General features: G+C 37.8%; 1 protein-coding gene across 1 annotated transcript in view; it reads left to right on the plus strand.

Annotated features, from left to right (window-relative positions):
- The window catches only part of LOC112924340 (organic anion transporter 7), a 42,548-nt gene extending 33,826 nt beyond the window's left edge, over window positions 1-8,722 (plus strand). The window contains exons 7-11 of the mRNA XM_026004625.2: window positions 2,751-2,866; window positions 3,641-3,855; window positions 5,232-5,340; window positions 5,800-6,003; window positions 7,795-8,722. Coding sequence (XP_025860410.2) covers window positions 2,751-2,866; window positions 3,641-3,855; window positions 5,232-5,340; window positions 5,800-6,003; window positions 7,795-7,855 — 705 coding nt within the window. The 3' untranslated portion in view covers window positions 7,856-8,722. The remainder of the gene's footprint in view (window positions 1-2,750; window positions 2,867-3,640; window positions 3,856-5,231; window positions 5,341-5,799; window positions 6,004-7,794) is intronic.
- The last annotated feature ends 5,563 nt before the right edge of the window (window positions 8,723-14,285 follow it).

Here is a 14,285-nt window from a genome sequence, read left to right on the forward strand (position 1 = left end):
TATTCTACACCAAGATCCCACCCTGGTCTCATCCTCATATTTAATTCTAGGCATTTCATTCATGGAGGCACAATATAACAAGATTTCCCTCAAGGAGACTGAATGAAGAACCAAAATAAAGACTCTCAGGAAATGTCATTTTTTCCTGATATAAACAGTTTCTCTGCAAAGGAGAGACAGCTGAGGACCAAACTTAGTTTCTAGGTCTTTCATGCACATCTAGCATAAATTGAGTTTTGGACCATAATCCAAGGAACTCACATTTGGTTCCCTTCCTGATCTGAATATCTAACATGCATACCCTTCTGATGCCCTGCAACCCACTCAGATCTTGTGTTTAAAAAGACCTTGTTGCTGGGTCATAGGGTAGCTCTATTTTTAACTTTTTGAGAAAGCTCCATACTGTTTCCAAAAGTAGCTGCACCAGCTTGCATTCCCACCACCAGTATAAGAGGGATCCTCTTTCTTCACATCCTTGCCAACATTTGTTGTTTCCTGAGTTGTTTGTTTCAGCCATTCTGATTGTAGGGTGATATCTCATTGTGGTTTTGATTTGTATTTCCCCGATGCCAAGTGATATTGAATATTTTTTCAGGTATCTGTTGGCCATTTGTATGTCTTCTTTGGAGAAATGTCTGTTCGTGTCTTCTGCCCATTTCTTGACTGGATTTTTTGTATTTGGGGTATTGAGTTTGATACGTTCTTTATACATCTTGGATACCAGCCCTTTATCTGATACGTCATTTGCAAATATCTTCTCACATTTTGTAGGTGCCTTTAGCTTTGTTGACTATTTCCTTTGCTGTGCAAAAGCATTTTATCTTGTTGGAGTCCCAATAGTTCATTTTGGCTTTTGTTTCCTTTGCCTTTGGAGACATAACTAGCAAGAAGTTGCTGCAGCTGAGGTCAAAGAGGTTACTGCTTACGTTCTCCTCTAGGATTTTGATGGATTCTTGTCTCACATTTAGGTCTTTCATCCATTTTGAGTTTATCTTTGTGTATAGTGTAACAAAGTGGTCCAGTGTCATTCTTTTACATGTGGCTATCCAATTTTCCCAACATCATTTGTTGAAGAGACTGTATTTTTTCCATTGGATATTGTTTCCTGCTTTGTCAAAGATGAGATCACCATAGAGTTGAGAGTCCACTTCTGGGTTCTCTGTTCCATTCCATTGATCTTTGTGTCTGTTTTGGGGCCATTACCATACTGTCTTGATGACTACAATTTTGTAATACAGCTTTAAGTCTGGAATTGTGATGTCACTAGCTTTGGTTTTCTTTTTCAATATTCCTCTGGCTATTCAGAGTCTTTTCTGGTTTCATACAAATTTTAGGATTGTTTGTTCCAGCTCTGTGAAAAATGTTGATGGTATTTTGATAGGGATTGCATTGAATGTGTAGGTTTCTCTGGATAATATAGGCATTTTAACAACATTAATTCTTCCAATCCATTTCTTTGTGTCTTCCTCAATTTATTTCATGAGTCAGAGTACAGATCCTTTACCTCTTTGGTTAGATTTATTCCTAAGTATGTATCATTTTTGGTGCAATTGTAAATGGAATAGATTCCTTAATTTCTCTTTTTTCTGTCTCATTGTTAGTGTATTGAAATGCAACTGATTTCTGTGCATTGATTTTATATCCTGCCATGCTGCTGAATTACTGTATGAGATCTAGCAATTTTTGGGTGGAGTCTTTTGAATTTTCCACATAAAGTATCATGTCATCTGCAACGAGAAAGATTTTGACTTCTTTACCAATTTGGATGTATTTTATTTCTTTTTGTCTGATTGCTGAGGCTAGGACTTCTAGTACTGTGTTGAACAACAGTGGTGAGAGTGGACATGCTTGTCATGTTCCTGACCTTAGGGGGAAAGCTCTCAGTTTTTCCTCATTGAAAATGATACTCACTGTAGTCTTTTAGTATATGGCTTTTATGATATTGAGGTATGTTCCCTCTATCCCTTGTATTACTAGGTATTTACCCCAAAGATATGAATTAAGTGATCTGAAGGGACACTACACCCCAATGTTTACCACCACAATGTCTACAATAGTCAAACTATGGAAAAAGCCCATATGTCCATAGACAGATGAATGGCTAAAGAAGATGTGGTATATATATACAATGGAATATTACTCAGTCATTAAAAGAATGAAATCTTACCATTTACATTGACATGGATGGAACTGGGGGGTATTATGTTGGGCAAAATAGTCAATCAGAGAAAGACAATTATATTATTTCACTCATATATGGATTATAAGAAATAGCACCAAGGATCATAGGGAAAGGAAGGAAAAACGAAATAGAAGAAATCAGAGAGGGAGAAAAACTGTGAGCAACTCTTAATTCTAGGAAACAATCTGAGGGTTGCTGAAGGGGATAGGGACAAGGGGATGTGGTAACTGGGTGATGGGCATTAAGAAGGGCACAGGATGTGATGAACACTGGGTGTTCTAGGCAACTGATGATTTACTGGGCTGTACATTTGAAATTAATGAGACACTATATGTTAACTAATTGGATTTAAATAAAATAAGGTATTTTTAAAAGTCCTTGTTGCTACATAATTTTCCTGAGGCTCCTTTAACTCCCTAATCCACCTGTCACATATCATTGTATCTTTGCTGTTTCAATTTCCCACTAAATACAACAGCAAGTTATATAGCTTATCCTCTCTGGGGGACCTCCTAATGCTCACATTGTGTGGCAATTGAACCGTTTCTTATTGTGATTGTCATTGAAGGTTTTGAGATCCACCATGCAAGAGGAGCTGGAGGCAGCACAGAAAAAACTTTCTGTGCGTGACTTGTTCCGCACACCTATCCTGCGCAGAAGGATCTATTTTGCATCCTTTGTGAGGTGGGCTTTACACCGTGCATGAAGAATATGAAAATATTGGAGACATTAATCTATTCATATCAAAGGATACATGTTGTGGGGATAGATTTGGAGATAAAACACGAAGAAGCCATAAAGATAATTGCATTCTTCAGTTACAGGACTGACCCAGAACTCATTGTACAATGAGTTTTGTTTATTATATCACACCACCAGGCTCAGCATCTGAAAACTGAGGCTGTGGACTTCAATCACAGTAGAGATTTTAGCTTTAAGTTTCTTCACTTGTTTATTTCCACTTCAATTAAGATAAAATTACAAACAGTTAGGGCACCTGGCTGTCTTAGTCAGAAGAGTGTGTGCCACTTGCTCTCAGGATTGCGAGTTGAGCACCATGTTGGGTGTAGAGATTACTTAAATAAATTTAAAAAAAAATTTTAACGTGCACTCATATATATGATTCAATGAATATTTACGTATGTAAATATGCAATCATCACCCAAATCAGGATATAGAAAAAACTGTGAAACTCGAGGGCTTCATTATGTATTCTTAAGTACAATACCCCCCACCCACCAAAAAAAGTAATAATTGTGACCGCCATCATTATGCAATATTTAATGACAGTTTTTAAAGCATCACCATATAGAATATTCTACAAAACAGACCATGCCTTTTGTACTTGGACACCAAGCACTGGCTGTTTGATGACACTTATGACACTTATGACTGTCATTTGTAGAACTTAGGGTCTAAACATAATGACATCTGTCTTTCTTCTTTTGTTCACCATAGATTTGCAAACTACATGCCCTTTTTTGGCCTGACTCTCCATCTCCAGCACATGGGGAGCAATGTTTTCCTGTTCCAGGTTATCTTTGGCATGGTCAACCTCCCTGCCAATTACATTGCATTCTTGGCACTGAATCATATGGGCCGTCGAGTAAGCCAGATGCTTTTCATGTCCTTACTTGGAATCTCCATTCTGACCACCACATTTCTTCCTGAAGGTGAGAAAAGAGCACAGGTTGAGGAAAGGAAATATCTCAGGGACTTGGGGACTCAGAGACTGGATTCACACAAGGAAAGGGAGAATATGGTTCTGATGATTCCCCAAAATCGATTTGAAGATTCAGGATAGATTCTACTATTGAGTGGCTAGGAAAGAGTCAAAGGTCAGTAAAAATTGGTTCAGACATATGGCCTCATCACATCTGAGAAGCATCTGGTGCCATTTCTTCCTAAAAGTTTCTCTAGGCGAGCAATCGATCACTTGCCATTTTGATGTTGACCAATCATGCTTGTAATTGTAAATGACAGTATTGTGTCCAATATATGTTAATTGTATCTCATACAAGGACACAATACTGCCACTTTCTCTGGTTGCTTTCTTGTTATTACACTGTCAGTGACAATTTACTCCCTGATGTCCACTCGTGTCTCTTGTATTAGGTTACCATAACTGTAATCCTGGCTTAGGGAAGACCTTTTGATTTCAAGGTAATAAAAATATCTTGTCTTCAAGCAGAGAAGTATACAATAGGAACAAAGAGTGAAGCAGTTAAAGCCTCCCTTAGAATCAATTTTATGAAATTAAATGATCATATGCAATGAATAGGGGAACCGAGATGGTCCTCATGCTTCACCTAATTCCCAGGATAGCTGTGCATCTTACAGGATCCCAGGTTGCTCTGCTCTCATCTTGGAGTCAGCAATGATGCACATTTGCTGCTTTACCACAGAGCTTACCCCAATGCTCTAACACTCCTGTGAGATTTTTTTAAATTGAGTAGAAAACTGACCCTCTGAAACTTCCTTTCAGAGGTTTCCAAAGCCCAATAATTTTTCCCTTTATTCGGATCTTTATTCTTAAATCTTCAAACATTACTCTAGATCAAGCTGCTCTCCAGCTTATCCATAACATAAGACTTCTGTTCTCTTATTACTCTCTGCTGTGGTACCAGCCCCAACTCAATATTGTGTGTGCACCTAGGTTTTAAACTTCTCAACGACATCAGCGAGTTTTAAATCCCTTGGTAATTGTCATATGTGAGTCCTGCTTTATACATGAAGGGCAGAGGAGACACTGGACAGAATATATGAAAGCAAACTACATTCCCTTCTCCTCCATCTTTGGCAAATCTCTGATATAAAAGGGAGAGGTAATGAAATGGCCTGGGTTTTTTATTCTCTTTAAGTTGTAACCAACAGATAAGTTGTATTTCTCAGCCACTAGTCACTACACAGTCTCTGCCTCTGTGCACTTTTTTCTGCAATGTATGTAACACGTGAAAACATCTCCAGTTGTGTCTTTTTCACTTATAATTTAGTGGATGGTGATTCCTTTAGTTCCGATGTCTTGAGTCTTACTGGTCTTCCTCTCCAGAAATGCAGACCCTACGTGTTATTTTGTCAACTTTGGGAGTAGGTGTTTCTTCTGCAGCTGTCATGTGTTCTTCTGCCCATGGAAATGAGCTACTTCCTACTGTAATCAGGTACAAATTGCATGGAAGCTCTATAGCAGGGCCAAAATAGACCTTTTCCAGCTAACTAGCATTTATAGTGGGAAGAACACTGATTAGTTATCAAAGTTATCAAAAGCATCAATTATAATAGTATTAATAGTAACAAAAATTACAGCCAAAAATCTGACTTTGGCAAGGCACTGTGTTGTTTTTTACTGTATCACCTCACTTAATCCACAGAACCACTAAATGGTAGGTGTTATGGATAAGAGTATTTTTTAAATAACAAAAGTACGTCTTAATGCACCTGTGCACTTGAAAATAATTGCCAGCAAATAAAAAAGCATATTTGAAATGTAAGAGTATTTCATCAAACTTCATGTGTCTAAATACGGTTGTGGTATCTCCCATAATCGAAGCAAAATAATAAATCACAAATTACCTGCATGGATTTATACCGAATTATTTTTCTATTGTTTACACTCCAAGGGCAACAGCTACTGGAATCCTGGGACTTGCTGGTAGTATTGGAGCAGCGCTGGCTCCCCTCTTGATGATCCTAACCATTTATTCTCCCCACCTGCCCTGGATCATGTATGGAGTCTTCCCCATCCTCGCTGGTCTTGTTGTACTCCTCCTTCCTGAAACCAGGAATCAGCCTCTGCCTGACTCCATCCAGGATGTGGAAAAGGAGTGAGTAAATCTCCTGGCTGCCCCTAAGGTCTGCTCTAGGCTGTGATGAGGAAGGCAAGACACTTCAGGGTCATTGTCCCCTGGGAAAGATACATGAATTTTTTTAAGTAAGCTATAAATCAAATGTGGGGCTTGAACTCATGACCCCAAGACTAAGTTGCCTGCCCTACCAACTGAACCAGCCAGCTGCCTCTCCCAGGGAAAGATTTAGACCTAGACATATTCCATGTTGTCAATGCCTTTGGTTTAGCTACCACCATCTCTCCTCACATGGACCTCAGACTCCCTTGTGGCTCCCTAGATCACACAGATTAGCTCTGCCCAGCCTGCAGCAGTAGGTTTAGTGCTGTAGGGACCAAAATTAAGTATCTTAATGTGACAAACATGCCCTGAAGGTATTTCACAGACATTCAAAGATCCAGACACCAGACTCTCATCCTTCAGACCCCCGCAGCCACCAGCCTGGGAATCCATGAAGCTCTGAGGACTGCCCTGGCCCCTGAAGAATCTGAGCCAGATCAGGGAGATGATCTGAGCCCCTCCCACAGATGACAGTGCATCTTAGGGGAAGAGTCCTGTTGGGCTGTCAGTGAGATCCAGACCAGCTGGTTTCCACTGGGATGCAACTGTTGAGAAAGGGAAAGGAAGAGTAAATATAATTTGGTTTGTCTGTTTTACACAGAACAAGAAATTTTATGATTTTGAATGATGGTGCATTCAAACAAATAACAAACTTAATCAGAGGAGAAGGCAGAGGGAAACTTCACATACTGAGGTGGATTTCTGGGCAGGTTTTAAAACCTTTAAAGGTTGAGGGCATAACTGTTCAGTCTTTTCTCTGATGTAGGACTTCCTTTTTACTTGACATTTTCACTTTAATAGTTCTTATGTTATGAAGTTCAAAGTCTTTTGCCCATAAGGTTAAATGGAAAACAGAGAGCGAGTAAAACAATTTCTCTATATTAAGAATGTTAGGAAGAGTTTGAGAGAACAAACTCTTTCTTTGTTCTTTCACATACATTTTAATAGGAAGAGTTTGTTTCTTTGTTCTTTCACGTACATTTTAATGTCTAACTTTGAAATTTTGTTACAGATGTCTTAATTTTTGATTTTTAAAAAATAGTAAGACAATGAATTTTCTTGACTTACAGATCACAGTAGCTTCATAAATGATCAAGATACATGTACAAACAAAATTTCAGATGCTCTTGAAAACACATTTTGAGATATATAGCACATGTGGTACATATTTCTTTTGGGGTTTGCTTATCCTTCTAGAATACTGAAGAATACCCAATTTAAAATATAGGTAATTTTTGGGCTTGAAGCCTACTTAAAAGAGATAAGGAAAGAGAGAAAGAAAGAGAAAGAAAATAGGGTGCATGGATGGCTCAGTCGGTTAAACATCAGACTCTTGATCTCAGCTCAGGTCTTGATCCCAGGGTCATGAGTTCAAGCCTGCCTACTCAAAAAGAAAAAAGGAAAAAGAAATAAAATATAGGTATTTTTAAGTGATCAAGAATTAGAAAGGATTTTTAAACTTTTGTATACTGCCCTTGCCTCTTCCAAATCCCTTTGGCATCCAGATCCCTTGGCCTCCAAAGGTGAGAGTTGAAACTACAGAAGCTGTCTTCCCAAAATGCACTCAAATCCTTGGGGCAGGGGTCATGGTTTTTGTCAAAACTGGTGGATCAAGAATCAACTTGCTCTAAAGAATGCAGGATATGTATGCTGATTTGATGTCTTCTCATTTCTGTGCTGGTTTGTTTGGTCTCATTATATTTTTACCAGGAGAAAAGGCCCAAGAAAAGCAAAGAAGGAAGATATCTTCATGAAAGTGACACAGTTTTAAGGAGTTCCAGGAACTAACTGCTAATCAAAGAGCAAAATAGAGGAAGGAAAATCAGGATCATCCACAGATACTGGAAAACTCTGTAAAATAAATGAAATAAAAAGATATAACGGAATCATGGATCCCATTTACAATTGCAGTACTAAGTAACTATATATAAAATGCCTACAATTAATCGTGAGAAGTTTGAGGAAAGTCATAATTCTTAAAAATTTGTTTTATTACTGAAGTCTCATTGACATATAATGCTAAATTAGTTTCAGGTGCACCATATAGTGATTTGACAATTCTATAAATTAAAAGTCATAATATTTTAAAAGGAGTCATGGTAAAATATGTGTAAAATTGTAGATGTCTAGCATGTTTCTGGTTGAAAGGATAGAATAGCATTAAAAACACTGATTCTGTTCCAATTAATTGGTAGAGTAATTGACAGAGTAATTACAATGCAAAACTCCATTCTTTTGGGACAACTCAAAAAAGAGTTCCAAATGTATGTACAAATTACATAATATACAAATGTACAAATTAATAATAGACAAGATGATTGAGCAAAAAGAGGCTCATGGAGGGAGGGTGTGGCAGGTGTTTGGGGCAGCATATGCTAAAATGAGATGCAGTAGGCCTAAAACACAAATAACAGATGCATTGACAAATCCAAAGAAGTCCAGAATGATATGGTAGCATGTATGACACATAAATTTTATAATTAGAGCATTGTAAATCAATGGTAAAGATGAATGAGTCCCATTAACTGACTTTATAAATAAATGCCTAATAGTTTAACTTCTTTCTCTAAACTAAAAAAATACTCCATGTGATTAAAAAGATATATAGAACAATTAAACCATGTTATTCAATACAAAACCTGGCTACAAAATCTTGGGGTTACAAAAATATTCTGAATAGTAAAGCGAATGCCAGAAAGGTAAGTAGAAATAGATCAGACTAAATACTCATTTAAAACCTCTGTTGGCGGGGCACCCAGCTGGCTCAGGCAGTTAAGCATCTGCCTTCGCTCAGGTCATGATCCTGGAGTCTTGGGATCCAACCCACATGAGCTCCCTGCTCAGTGAGGAGTCTGCTTGTCCCTCCCCCCATTCATGCTCTCTCTCTCTCTCTCTCTCAAATGAATAAATAAAATCTTTAAAAAAATACAACCTCTGTTGGACCAGCCCTAGAGATAGAAGACATCTAGAATAACATTCATTAAAATGATAAAAACTGTTAACCTCAAGTGGTGTACCTTTATGAGATTTTTCTTTTCTTTTTTTGTAAGTTTTTGTATTCTAAGTTTAAAAAGGATAATGCAACATTTTAAAATATTATAAGGAATCATGAAAAATAAATTGCAGGGTGCCTGAGTGGCTCAGTTGGTTAAGTGTCCAACTCTTGATTTCAGCTCAGGTCATGATCTCGGTTGTGAGATCAAGTCCCGCACTGGGCTCCAAGCTAGGCATGGAGACTGCTTAAGATTCTCCCTCTTCCAGGACACTTCAGTGGCTCAGTGGTTTGAGGATCTGCCTTTGGCTTGGGTTGTGACCCTGGGGTCCTGGGATTGAGTCCCACATCAGGCTCCCCTCAAGAAGCCTGCTTCTCCCTCTGCCTATGTCTCTGCCTTTCTCTGTGTCTCTCATGAATAAATAAATAAAATCTTAAAAAAAAAAAAGATTCTCCCTCTCCCTCTGCTCCTCCCCCCTCAAAAAAATTGCAAAAGACAAATAAAAAATATTCAAAATGGATCTATATTAATATGTAATCTAATAAATATTCATGAAAAGAATACATAATTCAATATTAAATAGTCAAAAGGTAGGAGCGTATAATTTTCAAAAGAAAAAAGTCTCATAATAATGCAAAATTGTACAAAACCACTGGAATTTGAAGCCATTCAAACTAAAATAAAAGACTTGTAAATAGAAATGTATTAATTGATGACAGGGCATGCTATAGAAATGCTTAAAACACTGGATGATGTCATCATAAAGAGCTTTGCGAACCTTTAATTAACTCAGTAATCATTTATTCAGCATATAACCGTTACAGAGCAGTATGCTGAGAACCTTGGATACAAAGAAGAAATGAAGAAAAAAGGCATAAGAGCAGCTGTAGCAGTGATCAGTCCACGTGTGCGAGTGTGACATCACATTTTTATTTTTTAGGGCAACAAAATTTTATTTTTAACTCCCATCCCCTCCAGTTGGCAGAAAATTGCAACCAGTTAGTTATTTTCACAAATCTTTCATATCAGGGCTATCTAGATTTCAGGGCACATACTTTGGCAAGATAGTGAGGTGACAACAGGGAGGGGCTACAGTGGTTGTCTATGTTCAAAATCCCCAAAATAAGAAAAAATTGCACAATGTAAATAACTTAAAATACACACACACACACACACACACACACACACTTGCACATACTTCTTACAGAACTGTGCTCAGGGTAATGCCATTTGTTGAGTGCCACTGTGGTCATATTTTGTTAAACTGCTGCTCTGGGTATTTTTGTTTGAAAAACCTATCAAAGTAGGGCACAGTTGTTTCCTGGATGAGCGGAAACGAAAGATGCTTCTGGCAAGCAGAAAGTGTTACAGTCTTTCAAGTTGTACAAAATGGACCTGAAGAATCATTTAAGTGTTCTCAAGATGCAAAGTTGGAGCTGATATATCCAACCAGTTGCAAAAAGTGTACAGCAGCCACCTCTTGAGGTCAAACCTGGTACCAGGCATGCAAGGAAGCTCCAGGATACCTAGCATGTTGGCTTTGTTCCATATCATCACATCATTTGATCATGTGTGAATTTCACCAAAGATTCATATTGTTCTGCTAGTTTTGTATTGCAGATTTGCTTATACTCCTCCTGAATTTTATCTTCATGGTCTTTTAAGAGACACTCACATATTATTCCCATTTGTCAGAGGGTACAGCTGAGCTGGTCCTTCTTCATCCAGAAGGAACCTGGACAACAAGCTGCTATGAAGGCCAAGGAATGAAGCTGACTCTCTGAAGTACAAGCTTCACAAGAACAACTTCTAAATGTCTCCACCTCTGATAATGACTGTATTCTTGTTTTATGTTCTGAAAAATTTATCTGGGTGTTGGTGGGCTCTGGCTGGGCGTCTGGGGCTGAGGCCAGGAGCAGGACCAGGCAGAGAGGTGCAGAGGCAACTGGGGGCCAACCTCCAGCTCCTCAGCAGAGTTTGCCTATAATCTTTAATTCCCAGTGAAAACAAAGAAGTTAGCAATTGTGATCTGTCTGTTACACTGGCATTCTGTGGGTTGGCAAATTTATAAATACATGTCCTAATTTCCGGTAGTATATTTTTCTTCGAGGAAAATTTTTCAATATGGCACAAAACACGTTTAACAACAGACCCAAATATCTTTAGTTCTTCTGTAAAAAGAAGTTATTCTTTTTATGAAAAGAATAAACTTGTGTCCGATAATGTGTCAGTATTTTATCTCATTTGGAAATTATTCAGATATTTAATGAATATCTATCATTTAACTTGTCTCAGGATAACTTCAAAGTTTCAAACAAAAAAAATGGAAACTATTTTTAAGTAGACATACCATAATGCATAATTATTGTTGCAAATGTCATTTATAATCTTTTATCTCATGGCTAGTGAATTTGTTACTTGTTTTAACAGTATGTTTAGATCACTCATGAAGATTTCATGAGACATTAAACAGCTCTGATCTTAAGTTATTTTCTTGCTGACAAATCTTGTAACAGAAATAACAGGAGTGTATGTGACTTTTAGTAAACTTAGATGGAATAAGAATTGTTTGTCTGCGTTATATTTAATGCTGATAGGTCTAAAGAAATGCCTAGTCTAATTAAACCTGCAAATGTAAACTACCTTTTATTTACTGAAGATTTCTAGACCATGTGAATTTGGAAAATATTTAGGTTAGTTTCTACATATCTAAGAACATACTTGATTTATGTAAGTGCTTGTCTGTCTTCCAGCCATTAAGTAGAGCACTTTAGTTTTTTTATTTTCCAATTTTACTTTATTTTTAAATACCTTATTTATTTACTCATGAGAGACACAGACAGAGGCAGAGACACAGGCAGAGGGAGAAGCAGGCTCCCTACAGGGAGCCTGACATGGGACTCAATCCCAAACTGGGATCACGCCCTGAGCCAAAGGCAGACGCTCAACTGCTGAGCCACACAGGCATCCCAATTTTACAATTTTATTGAGAAATAATTGACAAACATCACTGAGTACATTTAAGGTGTACAGGAGGATGGTTTCACCTTACATGTATTGCAAAATGACCACACTAGATTTAGTTAAGATGCATCATCTCATATAGAAAAATTTTATCCCTTTAAAAAAAAAGTAGTTTGTCACATTATTTTAACAAACTTTGAAATTACAAAATTGAAATAGATAAAACATTGAGTACTAGCTTAGAAATTGACCATAATTTTACTTTCTTATTTCTTTTTTAAATTTGTTTTTATTTAAGTTCAATTTGCTTACATATACTATAACACCCAGTGCTCATCCCATCAAGTGCCCTCCTCAGTGCCCATCACCCAGCTACCCCAACCCCCCCGCCGGCCTCCCCTTCCACTACCCTTTATTTGGTCCCAGAATCAGGAATCTCTCATGGTTTGTTTCCCTCTCTAATTTTTCCCTCTCAGTTCCCCTCCTTATAATCCCTTTCACTATTTCTTATATTCCCCATATGAGTGAAACCATATGATGATTATCCTTCTCCAATTGACCTACTTCACTCACCATGATACCCTCCAGTTCCAACCACATCAAAGCAAATGGTGGGTATTTGTCGTTTCTAATGGCTGAGTAATATTCCATTGTATACATAGACCACATCTTCTTGATCCATTCATCTTTCCATGGACACCGAGGCTCCTTCCACAGTTTGGCTATTGTGGACATTGCTGCTATAAACATTGGGGTACAGGTGTGCCGACGTTCCACTACATCAGTATCTTAAGGGGTAAATAGTGCAATTGCTGGGTCGTAGGGCAGATCTATTTTTAAGTCTTTGAGGAACCTCCATACAGTTTTCCAGAGTGGCTGTACCAGTTCACATTCCCAACAACAGTGCAAGAGGGTTCCCCTTTCTCCACATCCTCTCCAACATTTGTTGTTTCCTGTCTTGTTAATTTTCACCATTCTTATTGGTGTGAGATGGTATCTAATTGTGGTTTTGATTTGTATTTCCCTGATGGCAAATGATGCAGAGCATTTTCTCATGTGCTTGTTGGCCATGTGTATGTTTTCTTTGGTGAAATTTCTGTTCATGTCTTCTGCCCATTTCATGATTGGGTTTTTTGTTTCTTCAGTGTTGAGTTTAGTAAGTTCTTTATAGATCTTGGATACTAGCCCTTTATCTGATAGCTCATTTGCAAATATCTTCTCCCATTCTGTAGGTTGTCTTTTAGTTTTGTTTCTTTTGCTGTGCAGAAGCTTTTTATCTTGATGAAGTTCCAATAGTTCATTTTTGCTTTTGTTTCCTTTGCCTTCATAGATGTATCTTGTAAGAAGTTTCTGTGGCCAGGTTCAAAAAGTGTTGAATCAGTGTTGCCTGTGTTCTTCTCTAGGATTTTGATAGATTCTTGTCTTGCATTTATCTTTCAACCATTTTGAGTTTATCTTTGTGTATGGTGTAAGAGAATGATCCAGTTTCGTTCTTCTGCACATGGCTGTCCAATTTTCCCTGCACCATTTATTGAAGAGACTGTCCGTTTTCCAGTGGATAGTCTTTCCTGCTTTGTCAGATATTAGCTGATCATAGAGTTGAGGGGCCATTTCTGGGTTCTCTATTCTGTTCCATTGACCTATGTGTCTGTTTTGTGCCCATACCACACTGTCTTGATTATCACAGCTTTGTAGTACAGCTTGAAATCCAGCATTGGGATGCCCCTGGCTCTGGTTTTCTTTTTCAATATTCCTCTGGCTATTGGGGTCTTTTCTGATTCCATACAAATCTTAAGATTATTTGTTCCAACTCTGTGGAGAAAGCCCATGGTATTTGGGGGGATTGCACTGAACATGTATATTGCCCTGGGTAGCATAGACATTTTCACCATATTAATTCTTCCAATCCATAAGCATGGAATATTTTTCCACCTCTTTGTGTTTTCCTCAATTTCTTTCAAATGTGTTCTGTAGTTTTTAGGTATAGATCCTTTACCTCTTTGGTTAGGTTTATTCCTAAGTATCTTATGCTTTTGGGTGCAATTGTAAATGGGATTTACTCCTTAATTTCTCTTTCTTCAGTCTCATTGTTAGAGTGTAGAAATGCAACTGATTTCTGGGCATTGATTTTGTATCCTGCCATATTGCTGAATAGCTTTATGAGTTCTAGCAATCTTGGGGTGGAGTCTTTTGGGTTTTCTATGTACAGTATCATGTCATCTGTAAAGAGGGAGAGTTTGACTT

Source organism: Vulpes vulpes, chromosome 5, assembly GCF_048418805.1.
Source record: "Vulpes vulpes isolate BD-2025 chromosome 5, VulVul3, whole genome shotgun sequence".
NCBI lineage: Eukaryota > Metazoa > Chordata > Mammalia > Carnivora > Canidae > Vulpes > Vulpes vulpes.